The following is an 18,740-nucleotide window of genomic DNA, read 5'->3' on the forward strand; positions in this document are numbered from 1 at the left end:
CAGGCCAGGGGCTTGGTCTCTAGGCCAGGAGAGGGTGAGGTCGGTGGTGCCAGTGCCGCAGGGAGTACCCAGCAGGATGCCTTGGGGGGGGGTGGTAGGAGAGGGGTGTGGAGAGGCCCAGAGTCTAGGCTGCAGACACTGCTCAGGGGTCAGGCAGGAGATGAACCCGGATCGGATCGGGAGGTGACAGTGGGGAAGGAGGGAGGTGCATCTAGAGGGTTTAGCAGAGACACTGAGCAAGGGCGATGGCACTGGGACCCTTGGTTTTGACGGCACTGGGGCTCCTTTTCCTGCAAACCGTGAGGGGACCAGATCCAGGGAAATGCGAGTTTCCTTTAAGAGTCGATGTGAGGGGCTCTGGCTGCCTGGAGAGGCCGTGGGTGGTCTGAGGAGTGGACCCCTTTCACAGCTGCCTGGAGGAAGGAGCTGGGACCTGAGGTCAGGCGGTCAGCTGGGGGGTGGGGAGCAGTGGCCTGCGGAAATGGAAAGGGCCGGACAGAACAGAACTCCCAGAGCTGCGGGGTGGCGGGGTGGGGGGGGGGCGCAGCTGGACCTCCAGCAGGGGGAGGGGCCTCCTGGGCCAGGTCTCGGAGGCAGGGGCGCAGGGCCCATCCCCTGGGGGGTTTCAGGAGTGCGCACAACGTAGGGAGTGGGCCGTGGGGAACGCGACCCTCCTGGGCCCCAAGCCCGTGGAAGCAGCGAGGCCTGATGGGCCGCCACGACGCGGCCACGGCGCCCACGAGGCTGGTCAGGGGAAGCCCGGCTCCCCTTTCCTCCATCCGTCGCCCCCGGCGAGGAACTTCTTTGTTTAAATCGCCCGCCTTCCTGCTGCCCCATCGGACTCGGGGCCTGAGGACGAATCCCCTGGTTACGGTCACCTTCCCAAAGAGACGCCGGGCTGGACACACTGCCTGTCCCTGGACCTTGCCCCAGTTTGCAGCCCGAGACCTCAGGTGACGCCTTGGGCAGCGGCTGGGGCAGCTTTTCCTGAGGCGGGGGCTTGGGCCGGCCACGCTGCCTGGGTACTGGGGGTCAGGGGAGAAACATTGCGGCTGCAACGCAGGGGTGCTAGGACCCGGGGAGCGGCCCATGGTCGGGTTCCGGGTCCGCACCCGGCTCCGCGCAGGGTTTACTCCGCGCCAGGCCCTGCCCCCTGCCCGGCCCCCTTCCCGCCCACTGCCCTGGCCCGTCCTGCCCCCTGACCAGCTCCGCCCCGCCCGCCCGCCCTCCGCCTGGTCCCGGCGGCGGTCAGAGCGCGGCCGGCCGAGCCGGGGCACCGCGGCGGAGGCGCAGCATCCCGCGGCACAGACGGTCCGGCCCGCCTAGCATGGCGCCGAGGTGCGGGCCGCGCAGTGCCGAGGACGGGCGGGGGCAGCGGGGGCTCACGGGCGGGGGACGGGGGCGCGCGCGCTACCCTAACGTGTGGCCTGTGCCCACAGGTGGCCCTGGCTGCGATCGCGGCGGCGGCGCCTCCTGGACTTGCTCGCCCCCGTGGTCCTGCTGCTTGGGGTCAGCGCGGCGTCCGCAGAGCCAGGTAAGACCAGCGGGGACGCGAGAGTGCTCGCACCTGGCCCGCCCGCCTCCGGCCGCACTTTGTGCGGGTCTCTGGCAGGTCCCAGGCGGCGACGTCCTCACCCCAGTACGTCTCGGCTTCGGTCCCGGGAGGCGGCCCCGGCTCTACCCACGCGCGCAGGTGGCCCGCGGGCGGCGGTCGGTGGGTGGACGGAGTCGGGCCGGGGCCGTGTGCCCGAGCGTCCCGCGACGGCCATTCATTCCTCGACTGCGGGGTTTCGCGCCACCTGGGCGCTCCCGGGACTCGGGGAGCGGGCCGGGCTGGGGATGGTGCGGGCCAGCTGCGTCCTGAGAACCTCGTGTCGTGACCAAACTTCGGCGACTCTGCGGGGAAGTTGGTGCGCTCGACGGACAGCGCTGCGGGCCGAGGGCCAGTGAGGTCCCGGAGCCGAGGTCGTGGTGACGGCCGTTAGACGCGCGGTGGCTCGGAGACGCCCGGGCATCCGAAGCCTGACCGCGGGCCTGTGTCGCCGTCACCGGCTTGGTGCCTCCCAGCGCCTCTGGGCCCCAGCGTAACCGCGCGCGGAGTCCAGCAGGTCTCGGGGAGGACAGTGCGGTGCGGGGCGCAGCCGTGTTGTTTCTAACCTGTTGAGGCAAAACTGCCCAGGTTTCCCCAGGGCCAGCCTTTGTGCGCCGCCCCGGCCGCCAGGCCTCTGCCCCCGCGTCCGCCGCGGTGTCGGGTTGCGCGCGGTCCCTTTGATGCGGCCGAGCGCCGAGCAGCCGCCGGGAGAACAATGCGCAGGGGTCCGTTGTTTGGCGGCGCCCGGCCGCCGCTGCTCCCGCGTGGACCGCAAACTGTGGTCGGGAAGGCCGTTCTGACCGCGCTGAAACTTCCTCTGCCCCCAGCTCCTGGGACCCCATTCCCAACCACGTGGCGGCCCAGGTCCTCTTCCCAACCGGTCCAGCAAAGGCCCGGGAGGAGCCGGTGGAGGTGCCAGGCCCGAGGGGAGCCCCCGCCCCCGCCCCCAAAGCGTAGGTGCTTTATCACAGGTGGAAATAGACAGCCTGCCCTGACATCCGTCCCGGGCAGCCGGCTCCCCGCGGCCACAGTGCTCGCTGTGGTCAACACAGCGGTCACCTGCTGCCACAGCTGGGGGGGGCGGGGGTGTCGCTGGAGGGGAGTGTCCTGGGGGGAGAGCCATGGTGATTTGTTTCATTGTTTCCAGTCGGCTTGGTCATCAGGTTAAAGGGCAGCACAGACCTTTTAAAAAGGAATCGCTTTGTAAACAGATGTGCGGAAAGCACCTGTCTGTAGTGTAGCAGATAACGCCGCAGGATTCGGGTTAACTCTGGGGGCGGGGGTGCGCGGCGTTTAGGGAGTGTGTGTCCTTATCGGGTTCTGTGGTCCCCGGGGTTCCTGGGGTTCTTATGACTGCCCGGGACCACATCGTGGCTTCAGGGGCCATCCCCTCAGACATGTGCAGGAATGTGTAAGCCTGAAGGCTCTTTTATGATTATGTCTAGTCGGGAAAGGGAAGGACACTGAGGCATCCACAGTCCAGCTTGTGAAACTTTGTAATCAGGGAGAGGAAGTCAAGGGTGTTGACTTTGAGCCTCAGAGAAGAAAAAATAAAATGCTGTGTTCGGGAGCTTGGGTGAGATGAGATCTCTAGGTGTTCAAGTTAATGCAGGCTCTGGGGGCAGTGGGTGGCAGAGTGACGGTTCAAGAAATGGTGGGGTTTTTTTTTCAATTTATTTATTTTATGTATTTATTTTTGACTGCATTGGATCTTTGTTGCTGCGCGCGGGTTTTCTCTAGTTGCGGTGAGCGGGGGCTACTCTTCCTTGCAGTGCACGGGCTTCTCATTGCGGTGGCTTCTCTTGTTGCGGAGCAGGGGCTGTAGGCGGACGGGCTTCAGTAGTTGTCGCATGCGGGCTCAGTAACTGTGGCTCGCGGACTCTAGAGCGCAGGCTCAGTAGTTGTGGCGCACGGGCTTAGTCGCTCCGCGGCATGTGGGATCTTCCCGGACCGGGGCTCGAACCCATGTCCCCTGCATTGGCAGGCGGATTCTTAACCACTGCGCCACCAGGGAGGCCCGAGAAATGGTGTGCTTTATCTTGTGTCCCGCCGTGTGGCTGCAGTGGGTTTGCCGTGGTCTCAGGTCGCCGGAGGAAGGGAGCCCCTTGCGAGGTGCCTAACAGAACTGCTCTTGTTCCCTGGAGCATAAAAGCAGGAACCAGCCTCAGCGGGGCTTGTGTGCCGCCCACCCCTCCCCCGTGCTGGGAGAACACAGGCTCCTTTCCCTGCTGGGACCAAGTCCCCTTGGAATGGGATCATAATTGCCCCTCTAGATGTTGGAGAAGAGCAAAGGTATGTGAACACCCGACTTAGCAGGGGCTCAATTTGTTCTAGAAACGCTTCAGAATTACCCTTGGGAGTCAAAAACTTAAGCCCCGTTTGCCGATTTGAACATTTTTTCTGACCCCAAATGATGCATTTTCCCGTCTGTCTCTGTGCTGTACTTGACCAAAAAAAATAAATAAATGACGACTTTTGCTGTTTTGTTTAAGCTTTTGGTCGCTGTCATTCTGATGCTCTTGAATGGCATCGTGTGTTTCCCCCCAGAGCCAGAGACCTGGTGGGACCTTGGCTGGGCGGGCTCACGAGCCTGGGGGCTCCGCGCTACCTGCGGTCCCCGCTTCCGGAGGAAGTACCGGAGTCACACGTGCCAAGGTGGCGTCTGCCCGTGGGTCATCCTTCAGGGCCGAGGAAGGAGGACCTCGCCCTGTGGACACTTGCAGGCTGCCTGTGGCCACGCCAGAGCCCTGGGCTTTGAGTCGCCTTGTCTCCGGCCCCTCCCACAGGGGACTTCGTGCTCAGGCTCTGTCAGCTCCCCGCACACCCCCACCCCCAGAGCCGCGTGTCGCACCCTTTCTCACCACTAGGGTCCATCAGTGGGTCCAGGTCTCCGCCGATGGCCGTGGCCCTCCCTCCCCCCAGCTCCCTGGGTGGGCCTGCAGGGTTTAGACTTGACAGGACACGGCCAAGACCCTGTGGGTCCCCGAGTCCGGGGGTGTCTGTCATCCTGGGGTTCACAGGCACCCGGGTAAGGGATCTAAGCGGAGGGAAGGCACTTTTGTCCAAGGCAGGCTCGTTTGGAGGGGCAGCACAGGTGGGGAGTCTTCAGGGTTCAGGAATAAGACCTCTGAGGTAGTCTTGAATTTCAGCAGAACTTGTTTTTCAAGGCGCTCTTGTTTTCCTTTAGAAGAAGGAGGAGGGGAAGGTCCCTGCAAAGAAACCTAGAAGGAGGGAAACTGACTCCTGAGCTGTCCAGAGCTCGAGGGGCCTAGAGAGCCGGCCCCACCCGCCCTGCTTCACGCTGAAAATGCAGCTGCGCGTGCGCTCAGTGAATGCACACACACACACACACACACACGTGCACACACAGATGTACACACGTGCACAGCCATGCACACGCTCGCTCTCCCCACCAGAGTGCCTGGTCTGTCTTCAGCTGGGTTGTTGAAAACATCCTGGCGCTCCGTGGGTGATGGAATGGGACAAGACCCGTCTTCTGACACGACGGCCAGCGGACTTCCTTCTCTCGTGGCCTGAGCACTGCGGGGAAGGGCCGGTCAGTGGAGGGGTGGGTGAGGGGCAAGCAGTCTTGCTGCAGCCGTGGCTGGTCAGCCCCCAGGCCCGGCTGTCTGCGGTGGCTGGTCTATGCCCCACGGCACAGGCCCGTCTGCAGTCCTGGGCGAGGCGTGCCCCCCCCACCCCGTGCCGGCGAGGGTCGGACCACAGATGGTACACTCTAGTCTCTGCTCGGAGGCTTGGAGGCTCTGGGTTAGTTGTCATCTGACAGAGAACCCCGAAACGGCGGCCCTTCTCCCCAGAGCACAGCTGGCCAGGCACCAACTGACGGACGTCTGGGTAGAAGGTGGACGTTGCAGGATGTGATGTGTGAAACTACCCGAAACCTCATGCTGGAGGTGGGTAGAAGGTGGACGTTGCAGGATGTGACGTGTGAAACTACCCGAAACCTCATGCTGGAGGTGGGTAGAAGGTGGACATCGCAGGATGTGACGTGTGAAACTACCCGAAACCTCATGCTGGAGGTGGGTAGAAGGTGGACGTTGCAGGATGTGACGTGTGAAACTACCCGAAACCTCATGCTGGAGGTGGGTAGAAGGTGGACGTTGCAGGATGTGACGTGTGAAACTACCCGAAACCTCATGCTGTTGGCGGGAGGGAGGGATAAATTATTGGGAAAATGAAAATAGATGTTTGGCAGCTCATAAGATGATTGCATTTGATACATTTTGACGGCAGGGGCCCAGGACAGTGAGAGCGTTGTGGGAGGCGCCTGCAGTGCGCCCTGGGTCCCCCAGCTCTGCTCCCTCGCCAGGTCACGTGGCTTCTCTGGCCCCCACGCCTCCCATCCCTGATGGCTTAGGGTCTGCGATGAGCTCTCTGCCAGCCCCGGCTCCTTCCCAGGAAGGCCTGGGCCTCTGAGCCCCTCCCTGCCCCCCGCCAGTCCTGGGAGGAGCACTGGGGCGGTGGGCGCTGCCTTGGTGTCCTGCTCTAACCCGGGGCGGGGACAGCCCCTCCCCCCTTCTGGGTGCCCCTAGCGGCAGGTGGTTGCGTTGTGAAGCCCCTCACAGCGCCCGTGTGTGACGTGCCTGGTGTTCGATGCTGCTCGTGGAATCTCAACACACGTCCGGGACCTCGCACCGTCCACTGCATCCCTCGGCGATGCTTGGTGGAGACGGGGAGCTTTCTCTGTCCCGCTCCCCAGCACTGCCCGGTGCCGGCAGGGTGTGGCTGGGTGACTTGGGCTGGCCCCTGGGGTCATGTTTTCGATTGGCGGGTCTGGGCCGTGCAGAACGGCTGTCAGAAGGAGCTTTAGATCACGGATGCGCTGAGTCAGACGAAATTTGGGGGCCGCAGGGCAGTGTCTGTGCTCCGCCTGCCAACCTGCAGGGGCGTGTCCTACCCCCACCCCAGCTTCTCTGGCAGAGGAGACAAGTCCCGGCACGGCCTCCTGGCTGTCTTCAGCGAGTGCCCAGGAAGGAGGACTTGTTCACAGGCCGGTACACCTTTCTGGAATTCCATGCTGGCAGACGGGGACATTCCCGGGCTGGCGCACCGTGACGAGGCCGGTGGCACAGGGCAGGGGCACCCAGCGCTGAGCTGGGGTGATGGGTGGGGCTCTTGGCCACCCTTGGTTTCTGGAAGACCAAGAGACTCTGTGGTGGGTCCAGCTGGCCCAGGCACTGGCCACGGGTCACGGTTGACCTTGACAGGGTGTTTCCCCACAAAGGACATGAGACCAGAGCCAGAGGCTCAGGGAGGAGGCCGCAGGGCGAGGGGATGGAGCCTGTGTGACCAGAGCTTGGTGGTGGGTTACAGTGGCAGGGCCTGAATGGAAACTGCAGAGACCACGTACGTGCTTTTGACGGATTGGTGGTGGTGGTGGTTTCCGTGGAGCCCGGACGGAACATCTGCAGATACTGCGTGTTACTGATTTATGTTTTTATTCATTCAGTCATCCATGTAATTTTGGTCCGAAGTCCTCGTTTCTACTTTTTGCACTGTTCCTTGAGTAGATTCAGAATTAGGCTCGGTCAGGCCTCCTTGTTTTGCATCCAAGCTCAGAAATCTTGGAGACGGTACCAGGCTCCGGCAGCTGGGTCTCCTGTTTGCACAGAACCTGCTGGCACAGGCTGTTCTTAGCACGAGAGGCGCCCTTCTGCTTTGGGGATACTTGAGCCGATGTGAAAGCGGTGCCTGGAGGGCACGTCCCAGCAGCGGTTGAACCGCATCTTGGTGCCCACCGTGCGAAAAAGTAAGCTTCTCTCGTCCTGGGAACGGGGAGGGCCCGGGGAAAAGCACCGACCCAGCTGCTGGGAGCTGGAGGCCGAATGCATCTCTGCTGGGGCCCGAGTCCAGAGCCCCCACGGCCTGTAGGGCGAAGGGACACCTTTCTTCCCTGTTTCCATTTAGGCAACCAGGGGACGTCATCGTGGAAGGGAAACGGTGATCTGTGTGGATGAGGCTGCTTTGACAGTGTGACGCGGGAAGATTCTCCCCCTCCCCTTGCAGTCGGGAGGGCGGGGCCATGGGAAGAGGGGGTGATGTTCTAATGCAGGGTGGGCCTGAGCCCCTGAGGTGGCCCTGCCTGCCCCTGAGCTCCCCTGGACCAGCCCGTTGGCCCGTGGAGCCAGGGTCTCTTCCAAGCTGGGGCTTCTGCATCTGGGGCCGGGGGTCGGGGTTCGCGTTAGAGGAGAACTTGGGAAGGCCCTCCTCTCGCCCCGGCTGGTCCGGGGCTGGGAGGCGGTGGGTGGTGAACCCAGCCACCTGGCCCCTTGGCCCGTTAACTTCCTCTTTCCTGGGTCATTTTTGAGCACCTCTGTTTGCGCCCTGCCTGCCCCAAACAGGAAGGTGCACAGCAGTGCCCCTGGGTGACCGTTGTCTCCCCAGCAGGCCGAGAGCATCCACTCTGGGGTCTGGGCTCTTATCTGGGGAGGCCCCATGGCAGTGCTGGGGCTGAGTGCGGAGGGGGCCGTGTGTGGGACCTTCGGGAGGTGGTGGACATCCCTCCGGATGGACATTAGTTCCGTGCAGCTTTTCAGCCCAAACCGCCAGGGCTGGGCACTGTCACTTTGAAAATCCTGCTAATCTGATAGATGGAGAAATACCACTCTGTGCTCTATTCTGTGAGTTTCCGTCCAGCGAGGGCGCAGGTTCTGGAGTGTTCCTTGGCCTTCGCTCTCTCCGTCTGCTCTGACATCCATCCTCTGTCTGTGCTGTCGTCCTCCTTGTCATGCCTGCCTGTGGTGTCACCTCCTGGGGGGCACATTTGGCATATTTTCTAGTGTGTGGGCAGGCTTTAATTGGGAACGTGAAATTTCTGAAAGCAGGGTGTTGTTTTTTTCCCTGATTTTTATGGCCTTTTCCTGTAGAGGTAGGACACGCGTGACGATCACGGCTCAGGGACAGCGGCCTGGGCTTATCTGCGTTGCAGGGGTGATGCGGGGGTCGTGAGAATTCAGAGAGGGAAACTGCGCGCGCCAGCAGGCGGAGTGCTGGGGGGCCACGTGCTGCATGTGGCTCTTAGTTTCTTTACTCGGTCTGGTGGGCGTGGAGTTAGAGCTAGTGCTTGCAGAAAACAAGTATGGAGTCACGGAATCGTGGTCTGTTGCCGCCGGCCGGCAGCCTGGCTGGCCACCTTGTGTTTGTGGATGGGACGCCATCTGCCATGTGGGTTGAGAGCCCAGGCTCCAGGTTTTGGCTCCAGTTTTGCTTCTGAGCGCTGTGTGACCTTTGGCAGATCCCTCACCGTCTCTGGGCCTCTGGTCTGTAAAGTGGGGAGGGCAGTGGGGCTCTGTGGGACTGAATAGGGCATTCCTGCAGGGAGCTTCCTGGGATGTGTCCTGACAACTCCTCCTTGGGCTCTGGGGACACCGTCGGGGATGGCCTAAGCCACCCGTCAGGGCGGGGCCTGGAAGGAGGGCCTGGTGAGCGCCAAGAGCAGGAAGTGGGTCCTCGTGACCGGAACAGTTTTTGTGCTTCTTACTTGGCCGTGGGCTGCGCCTGCTAAGACCATCGTGTGTTTTAGACAAAGCGGCCCACTCACGCCTGCCGCTCCGAAGTCCTGCAAGTGTTCTGGGCCTGGGCGCCTGCGTGGTCTCGCCCACCCACGTGTCCCGTGGGGGTGATCCCGGGATGGCAGACCTGCCTCTGCCTGTTGGATCTTGTCCCGAGGCTGCTGTAGTTCGAAAATCTCTCCCACTGAGCTTCCACGGAGCCTCTTGCTCTGTGCAGCCAGGCCGCTTCCTGGGCTTCCCGCATTGAGGCCCCGTCTGTGCTGGGAATCTGAGCTCAGCCTGATGGGGCGTCTGTCGTCCGGGCAGTGCTTGCTCAGAGGACAACAGACGGGGCGGCGTCCTTTCTGTCCTCTGTAACCCCAGCCTTCCAACCAGAACGAAGCGAAGCCACCCTTGATCCCGTGCACGCTCACCTTCGGGGTCTCCCCACCTGGGCTAGACCTGCTCCCTCGCCAGCGGCTCTACCCCAGGCCGCCAGGCACCGCCCACAGGCCCAGCTCAGACCCTCCTTCCCCTCCACACACGGCCGAGGGCTTTGAAAGGCAGGCCCCCCGGGAGAGGGCGCAGCCAGCCATGGGGACAGGCTTTTTCTACCATAAATGATCATTTCAACGAGACAGCTTTCCTTCTGCCGCCCTGGGCGTGTTCACACCTGGCCCTGAGCCACCTCTGCTCCTGTCCTCTTGGCCCCTGGAGGAGAGGACGGCCCTTTCTGAGCCCAGATGCCCCTGCAGGGCCCGGCCCTCCTGCCCCACTTCAAGCTTCCGGCTGTCACTTTCTGGCTCGCTTCTCCTCACTTCCCCAAGGCTGACCCAGGGTTGCGGGCTTGCCATGCTTCCGCACCGGCGGGTAGTGTTGGCAGCGACCTCTGCTTGTCTTGGGTCCTCCCATCTTGGCCTTGTCCCCCGTGGCACCGGGGGACCCATCTTGTTCCAGGTCACCGGTGTCCTTGGGGCAGCCAGGACCTTCCTGTTTTCTGGCTAACGTGGGCCTCCATCCCCAGGGGACTCGGGCCCGGCTGGCGCTGACTCAGAATCTGCGATGCTCTGCTGTTCCTTCTTTCGTGACCTTATATTGTGGCAAGAGTCAAGAATGCCGTGGAGGCTCAGAAACCAGAAGGAAAAAGCACCCGTTCCAGCGCAGCCTTTACTGTCAATGTGGGGGCAATGGGACGTCTTAAATGGACCCGGGCTGCCCTCTCTGCTGACTCCACTCCCGGCCTGTGTGGACGGCCCCTCTGGGTGCGAAGCCTCAGGGCCCCCCGGAGAGCCAGCCGCAAGCGGGTCTGCTTCCCAGATGGGAACACATTCCCACCCCACCGCCCGCTCCTGGGCGGCGCGCTGGCCTCCCAGGCGCCTGACTGCCCCGCATTTAAGACCCTGGGCAGCCCCACCTCCCAGCGTTGAAACTTTTTCTTCCCGTGGCATATGGTCTGCTGAATGTCAGCCCCAAAGGCCTCGCCATCCTGATCCACAGGGCCGTGAACGCTGCTTTACGCGGTAAAGAGGGCTTCGGGTGGGATGAGGCTCGTGAGCTGTGGAGATAACCCTGGATTATCCGGGTGGGCCTACGTGTAATCCCATGTCCTAAGAAGGGATGGGGGAGGCCAGAGGGTCAGGTCAGAACAAGGAGACGTGGCGATGGAAGCAAAGGTTGAGGGAGAGATTGGAATACAGGAAGGGGCTACGAGCCTAGGAACACAGGCGGCTTCTAGATGCTGGAACCGGGGGACCGGGTCCTCCCTGGGGCCCCCGGAAAGGAGCACAGTCGTGCCGACACCTGGGATTTAGGCCTCTGGCCTCCAGAACTGTGGAGCGCAGCTCGTGTGGTTTCCAGCCCCTGACTTTGGGGTCATTTGCTCCAGCAGCTGCAGGACACTGGCCAGTGTGTGGCTAGGTCAGTGGCAGGGGTGGAGTCGTGGTGACGCAAATCCTCTCGTTGGAAAAGTGCTGCTTCTCCACAGTGTGAAACCTCTGATACGTTCGAAGGCCTTGGGACACCCACGCCCTGTACAGGGCCCCTGAGTGCCCTTCCTGACCCCCAAGTCCCGAGGGTCGACTCCCCGTCCTGCGCACCCAGCACCCTGGGCTGGGGACTCTCTGTGGAGAGGTTAGAGGGGCCCCCATCCTAGGAACCTCTTAGAGCTCAGCGGGACCCATTCTCAGGCCCTAAAATGACCTCTGCGTGTCCCCGGGTGGCGCCTTGAACGGGGGAGGGAGGCGGGCGGACAGAGGGCAGGTGAGCGGGGCCGGGGCAGACGTCGGGCCGCTCGAGAGTGCCTGGACGGGCCTGTGGGCAAGGGGACTGTGTGTGCGGGTCTGTCCTGGGACTGTCTCCGGCAGGGCCGCCGCAGGGCAGGGGCGGGTGTTATCGTCCACAAGGTTGGACAGCAGCCCGCTCTGTTCTGTTTTTGGAGAATGAGGCAAATGGCACGGGATCACATTCCCAGCGAGCGCCAGTTCTGCCCAGTGTCCTGGCGTGTCGCAGAAAGGGTTTATAAAGTAAGGCGGACCAGTTGCTGAGCAGGTGGACGGTACTCAGTACCAGTGCCTGTCAGCTTCCAGCCGTCTTAGGTACTGGCTGGACCTTCAGTTATCTGAGTGCTGGGTGGACCTTCAGTTATCCGGATGCTGGGTGGGCCTTCAGTTATCCGGATGGTGGGTGGACCTTCAATTATCCAGATGTCAGGTGGACCTTCAGTTATCCAGATGCCAGGTGGACCTTCAGTTATCCGAGGTGGACCTTCAGTTATCCAGGTGCTGGGTGGGCCTTCAGTTATCTGAGGTGGACTTCAGTTATCCGGGTGCTAGGTGGACCTTCAGTTATCCGGACGCTGGGTGGACCTTCAGTTATCCAGGGACTGGGTGGGCCTTCAGTTATCCGAGGTGGGCCTTCAGTTATCTGAGGTGGACCTTCAGTTATCCGAGGTGAACCTTCAGTTATCTGAGGTGGACCTTCAGTTATCCGGTGCCGGGAGGACCTTCAGTTATCCGAGGTGGACCTTCAGTTATCTGAGGTGGACCTTCAGTTATCCGGTGCCGGGTGGACCTTCAGTTATCCGAGGTGGACCTTCAGTTATCTGAGGTGGACCTTCAGTTATCCGGTGCCAGGTGGACCTTCAGTTATCCGAGGTGGACCTTCAGTTATCCGGTGCTGGGCGGACCTTCAGTTATCTGAGGTGGACCTTCAATTATCTGGGTGCTGGGTGGACCTTCAATTATCTGGGTGCTGGGTGGACCTTCAGTTATCTGAGGTGGACCTTCAGTTATCTGAGATGGACCTTCAGTTATCTGTGCCAAGAGACTCGATGGCCGGTGGGAACTGGTGGCCAGACTTGCTTCACTGGCCCATCTGTGAGGTGGCTCCTGACGTGCAAACTGCATCTTCATTTGCCTTCACGTACTGGGTGTTGTCACCTCTCCTCCGGCACAGGGACCTTTCTCAGATCTCACACACTCAGAGAGAGCAGGGACGTCCGCGCAGGGCGTGTGGCTGAGCTCAGCCTGGCTCCTGCAGGCCTGGCTTTGTACCTTCTGATGGCCAGAGACGGAGCCCAGGGTGGTAGGCAGCCAGGAGCGGTTGGGGGCCGTGCCCAGGACCCTTGGGTGCAGTTTGCTCTGTTCCCATCCCCCGACTCCCAGAAGTGGATGGCCCCCCGCCTCAGGTCCTCTGTAGGCCATCTCGGGAGTGGCCAGGGCTGGCCCAGCCCAAAGGTCACTTCCTCAGGGGACTCTGCGGGGATGCTGCGCAGCTCCTCCCCAGGGTCATGGGACAGAGGAGGGGCAGGGCGCACGTCTCTGCTTGGATTCAGAAACCCAGGGCCTTTGGTGGCAGCGTCGTCCATCGTGGCTGGTCACCCTGGTCTGTTCAGTCCCAGCTGAAGACCCTGCTCACCAGGTCTCAGTGCAGGTTGTGCTGGGCTCTGAACCCTAACTAGCTAGTTAGTGGGCAGCTGAATCCTAAAGCCGCTGCCCTCACCTGCCCACTGGATTGGAGACCAGCCCCGTCCCCACCCTCGTTTCCCGTTACACGCGAGCATCCCTTGGGAGCGATCCAGGCTCGCCCCTTCCCGGGGCGCCGTCTCACTGAGCTTCAGGTGTTTGGAAGCGTCTGCTTTGACCTTTGCCCTTCTCTTCTACAGAAACAACCCTCGTACCTCAATGTGGTTTTACTAAAGGGCCTTTCTGAGTGGTAAGGAGTCTCCCCTGTTTCCCTGGCTCAGGACATGCATGTTTGGGGAACCACTTCTTAAAGGGCAGCCCTGGGCCTGAGCTTCTGGAGACCCGGGTCACGGAGATGGGGGTGGGATCCGCGGAGACCCCTTCCTTGTGCCGCGGTGTCCCGAGCGGACTTCGCCCTATCAGCGGTGATGGCCACTCGCTGTGACCGCCCGAGCTTCGGGGCACCGTGTTCTCTTTCCCTGGGCCTGCTAAGCAGCCCCCCGGATGCCCCCCACACGCCCTTCCGTGTGCCGGGGCCTGGGGTCCCTGTGGCCTCATTCTTGGGTGTCCTTGTTCTCCCCTGGGTCCCGGCCCGGCCGCCCCCAAGGGGTCTGGGCTGTGCGTCCTGCGCCCCGCCGTCCCTCTGCTCCTTCTCAGTGGTCAACATGCTGACCCTGCCATTTCGTGAGCCCCGGCTCACCCGGGACATGGGCAGGAAGACACCGCACAGGCCGCGGTGTAACCTGCTCTCAGCTAAAGCTGTCCCCCTGTAAGCTGTGGTTGCGTCGGCCCAGGTGAAGCCACACCACCTCCACCCCGGCCTGCGTCACACCCGAGGCCAGGTTGAGGTGCCGCTTCGTGGCCTGTGCCGTTCCCGGGCCGGGGGCTGCCTGTGAGGCGGGGGGACGCTCATGATGGGAGGCGGGGCTCCGGCTTCCGGCGTTGGGGGTGGCAGCTCACACCTGCTTGGGCCCCAGGTGGGTGCACTGGTGCAGGTTGCCCTGACTTCACGTTGCACCAGGCACAGGAGTTTCCCTCTCACGCTTCGCATCCCTCCACCTCTGAGCTCTCTCATCGCTAATCGAGGACGCGAGGCCCCTCAGATGAAAGCCCCTTTGTGCGCAGCCCGCAGTGGCTCCGCCCTGGGCTGGCGCTCGCGGCCTGAGCAGGCGCAATGGCCCTCTCACCACAGGAATGTCCGCGCGAGGCACCGCGAACAGCTTCCTCCTTTATTCGTGCTATCAGCTCATGGCGCCGCGATTTGGATCCAATTCTATCTGGAGAAGGTCGTGCTGGGTTGCGTCTCCTCCTCGCTCGTATCCCAGCAACAGGATTACGGCTGGCGGGATGGCATTCCTGTCGCCCCGAGAGAGCGGGGTCCCAGTCCTCCACGCTCCGGAGCCTTCTGGGGACAGCGGCGGGTGTGGGCAGGGAAGGCACTTGGACCCAGCTGCCCTAAGGCTACCGAGAGTTAGCGGCGCGGGACTCCCGGCCCCGGACCCAGGGGCCTCCATGGGGAGCCGTGCGTGGCCAGTTCCGTGGTCCTGCTGCACACTCCTGCCTTTTACCAGGAGGGGCAGGGCTGCCAGTGGTCCGCCTGTGCTTCTCAGCGTGCCCCCACTCACCAAGCTGGAAGGCTGGCCCCTCTCTGCGGCTCCCGACGGGGTGCCCAGCGGCGTCTGCACTAGTGCCTACTCCGCGTGTGCCTGCATGGGTCCCGCTCAGCACACTCTAGGCTCCTTGAGGACAGACGGGCAGACGGAGGGCCTCTGGGCGAGACTGGACTTTGTCCCCGGAAGTGTTTGCAGTCCTGTTTCATCCTTACTGAAATTTACAATCCTGTGCGCTCCATGCCCCTTGCGAGGAGACCCGTGGCCCACATTCAAGGACCACCTGTGCCTCTGACCCCAGGGGTGACAGTGGGTGGGCCGAGCAGTAGGAATGGTCCCATCGCGGGGTCAGCAGTAGTCGGACGGGAGGAAGAAGGAGGTGAGCCCGGTGACTGGGAGGTTGAGGTCCATTGTGTACAGAGCAGCAAGGTTGTGCTGCGGGAGGAAGAGCCCTGACTACTTACCCTGGAGCAGAGTTCCACACGGCCGGCAGGGCCTTCCTGCATCTCACTGTCCTTCTGGGGCCTCGGTCAGGGGACGCTCCCTCCTCCCGCTCTGTCGCACGGCCCCTGACACAGCCCGGGGGGGGGGGAGGGGTACGGGGTCCCGAGCACACCCTCCTTCCCGACCACAAGGCCGTGGGCGGAGGTTTGAGTGCCGCTCCCGTCTGTGGCCCCAGGCCCCTCCGCTCCTGATGGCGAGGCTGGTTTGCAGTTCGCAGCTTCCAGAACTGCTCACGATGAGAAGCTAGCGTCTCCGCACGCGGCTTATTATGATTTCCTTTGATTAGTAACAGCCCCTTCCGCCTGGCGGTTCCTGCAGGCGCCTCCCGCGGGGTTGGAAGGGGTGGGCGCATGGCAGGGCGACAGGTGGCGTCTTTGCTCCTGGCTGACCGAGGCTCATGTCATTTTAAGTTAGGCCACGTGCGGGGGCTGCCTTCCTGACACGAAGCCCCAGGTACTGGGCAGCGACCGGCGGGCACTGGGGCTGGGAGGGCTGTCGAGATCTTCTGGGCACCGGACGCCGGGCACCTGCTTGTACTGGAGGAGCGAGAGCTCCACGCAAATGCCCTCGGCTCCAAGGGCCCTGGGTCACCGGCCTGTGGGGCTTCTGGGCGGCGGTGACCCTCACGCCCACGGTGGGGGGGGCCCGAGCCCACCCCACACTCGACTCGGCCCACACCTCCTTCCCTTCCACCCGGACAGCACACACGCACAGGCTCACCCTGAGGTTTAACCGAGTGGCACCCGCACCCCAGGTCACCTCCTTGCAGGCTCGCGGCCACCATCCCCCGCACGCAGCTTCCTCCCGACCTGTCCAGCCGCCAACCTGCCCCTCGTCCTGCGGAGCCCGGCCCAACCCCCTCTCCCCAACCCTGCGTCCACCTGGAGGGAAGTGGCTACAGGCCCGTCCGGGCCCCCCACTCCTCGCTCCATGCCAGCCTCTCTGTGGCCTGGGAAGGAGATAGTGGGTCGTGGTCCAAGGGGCACTGGGACGGCCACCCCCAGGGGACACCCTCCTGTTTGACACCCTCCTTTGACTTTCCACCTGCTTCTCCTTCTACCCCTTCCCTGCCTGGTGGACCTCATCTACCCCCTGGACCCGACACCTGTACCTCCACTGCGGCCGCTGACTTTTCCCCTGCCCAGTGCCCTGGGCATCAGTGTCTGCCTGCCACCCCCCAGCACCTAACGTCATGCCTGGCACACAGCTGGGGCTGTAAATGCTTCCCAGATGCATGGATGGACTTTTGAGGCTTCGTGAGAGCGACGGCTCGTGAATTTGGCCAGAGCACATGGCTGGCCCTGCCTGGAGTCTTGGTGGTGCAGTTTCGCAGGGCGAGGGCCTGCCTTAGGTGCACAGTTACTGGGGATGCAGAGGCGTTCCTGCACCCACGGGTCACAGGGGGGTTTGCCCACTCCTGTGTGGGCTTTGAAGGTGTGCGACACTGGTACTGCTCCTGTGCGGGCTTTGAAGGTATACGACGCTGGTAGCCGTGGAGCTGCAGGAATGGGAGAGAGACGCTGCGGTCTGGCCTGGCTCCCCTCACCGGCTGGCCTGGCTCCCCTCACCGGCTGGCCATGGGCTTTGAAGGTGTGCGACGCTGGTAGCCGTGGAGCTGCAGGAATGGGAGAGAGACGCTGGAGCCTGCGGTCTGGCCTGGCTCCCCTCACCGGCTGGCCATCGCGCTGGGTGCTGGTGTCAGCAGACATGGAGCAGACGAGTGGGTCCTGCTGCAGGAGGCCACGCAGCGCCGGGAGGAGCTCAGATGGCTGTCTCGGGGTGGTGAGGCTCACGGGCTCTCCCTGGCTGAAGGGCCGCCGTCCCCACAGGGAGGTGGGGGTCTGCGGGGGAGACCCCTCCATCCTGGAGGGCAGTTTCTAGGAGGTTCAAGAGATCTTAGGGGCCCTGACGTGTGGCCAGCCGTGACTGCCACCTCTTCCTTGTCCTCAGGACAAATCGAGCTGGGAGATGGCGTCACTGAGCCTCGGGGTCTGACGAGGTCTCGCTGGGGCTGGGCACCTTCGAGAGCTTCCGTCTGTCCTGGGTGTCCCCAGGCGGGACGGAGCACGGGAGGCCAAGGCCGCAGACCGGCCTGGGCAGCCTGCCTCGCTGGGTGACCGTCAGTCGCCTTCTCTGAGTCCTGGTCGCCCAGGGGCAGCCCGGGGCAGCCCTCACTGCCGTGTGCACCCTGTCCCGGCCCTGCTGTGGGACCCGGTCAGCGCCGAGCTCCTCAGCACGAGCGCCCAGGCCCCCCTGAGCCCCTCCGCGCTTGTGGAGGAATGACTTCCTTCACCCCAGACGTACGGTCGGCAGCTGCGGCGGCAGCTTCCCTCCGGCCCCGGGGTCCCCAGGTTGAGCCAGCTCCTAGGAGCCGTCTGAGGACCAGGCCTTGCAGTGCCGTCCCTGCGGGCAGCGGCCGGGTGCGCCCGGCGTCCCCAGCCCAGACGTTCCTGCCGCGCGTCTGACTTGGAGTCTAAGGTGGAGAACGCGCGTGAGGCTTGAGAGGGTGGACGGCGGAGCCCCCCGTCCCCGCCGGGGTCTGAGTGCCTGGGGAGCCCACGTCCAGCCAGCCGTTCAGCGGCCTTCTGGCCGGAACCACCAGACACACTGCACCGGGCCTGGGGGAGCTGGGCTGCCCCTGCCACCCTGGTGGGGCAGCCCCGAGGGCCCGGCGCTGGCGCCATGGGGTCGGGAGAGAGTCTTCCGCCCGAGGACCCTGGTGGGCCGCCCCCTTGCCTGCGCGCCCGACGTGACACCCGCGGCAGCACAGCCAGCACCTTCTGGGGAAGGGGACGTCGATTCACACAGTGCTGAAGAGCACGCCCACACCACTGAGCGCCTCCGTACAGCGGGGTCCTGGCCATTCACACAGCGCTGAGGAGCACGCCCACACCCGCTGAGCGCCTCCGTACAGCGGGGTCCTGGCCGTTGCCGGGCGAGCACGCTCGGTGCTGCCCGTGGCGGGCCTGTCAGACTCGGGGAGTGGACACGAGATCCCTCTCGCCGGGAGGCCCTGGAGTGGGTGGGGAGGTGGGCAGGCTGCCGGTCATCACGCCTGGTCCCCAGCTCCGCCGTGCGTCAGCGGCGGGGCCCGGGCGAGCGTTCGGGGGACGCCGCAGCATGGTGACGGCCCGGGGCCGGTCCCGCGCTGGCCTGGAGTCCCCCGCAGAGTGTCACGGGACGGAAGGGACGCTCTGCTCCCGTTCTCACTTAGAATGTCCCCCTGTGTCTCGTGCTGCTCTGGCTGAGAGGGCTCGGGGGGAGCTGGGGCAGAGGAGGGGCCCCCGAGACCCGGTCCAAGGTGTGGATCGAGCCCCTCAGTTCAGGGGGCACAGGGGGATTGCGGCTGCATGCCTGTGGTTTCCGTCCTGCACTTTGGAAGGGCAGGGCACGGTCCTCCACCCGCAGCTCCCTCTGTGGGGCCCGCTGCTCATGGACCCCCCCAGTCTCCCACAGGTGTGACGAGGCCCGAGGCTGTCTGTCCCCGTCCCCACCTGGTGACCTACCTGGTTCAGCTTGCCCCTGGGCAGCCCCCGGAGGGTCTCAGGTTACTGGCTCTCCC

General features: G+C 63.6%; 1 protein-coding gene across 2 annotated transcripts in view; it reads left to right on the plus strand.

Annotated features, from left to right (window-relative positions):
- Nucleotides 1-983: 983 nt before the first annotated feature.
- Nucleotides 984-18,740, plus strand: part of COL18A1 (collagen type XVIII alpha 1 chain) — a 97,605-nt gene continuing 79,848 nt past the window's right edge. For both annotated transcript variants that reach the window (XM_079922067.1, XM_079922068.1), the window contains exons 1-2: nucleotides 984-1,338; nucleotides 1,440-1,534. In XM_079922067.1, coding sequence (XP_079778193.1) covers nucleotides 1,328-1,338; nucleotides 1,440-1,534 — 106 coding nt within the window. In that variant the 5' untranslated portion in view covers nucleotides 984-1,327. The remainder of the gene's footprint in view (nucleotides 1,339-1,439; nucleotides 1,535-18,740) is intronic.

The sequence above is a fragment of the Stenella coeruleoalba genome (assembly GCF_951394435.1).
Source record: "Stenella coeruleoalba genome assembly, chromosome: 5".
Classification (NCBI taxonomy): domain Eukaryota; kingdom Metazoa; phylum Chordata; class Mammalia; order Artiodactyla; family Delphinidae; genus Stenella; species Stenella coeruleoalba.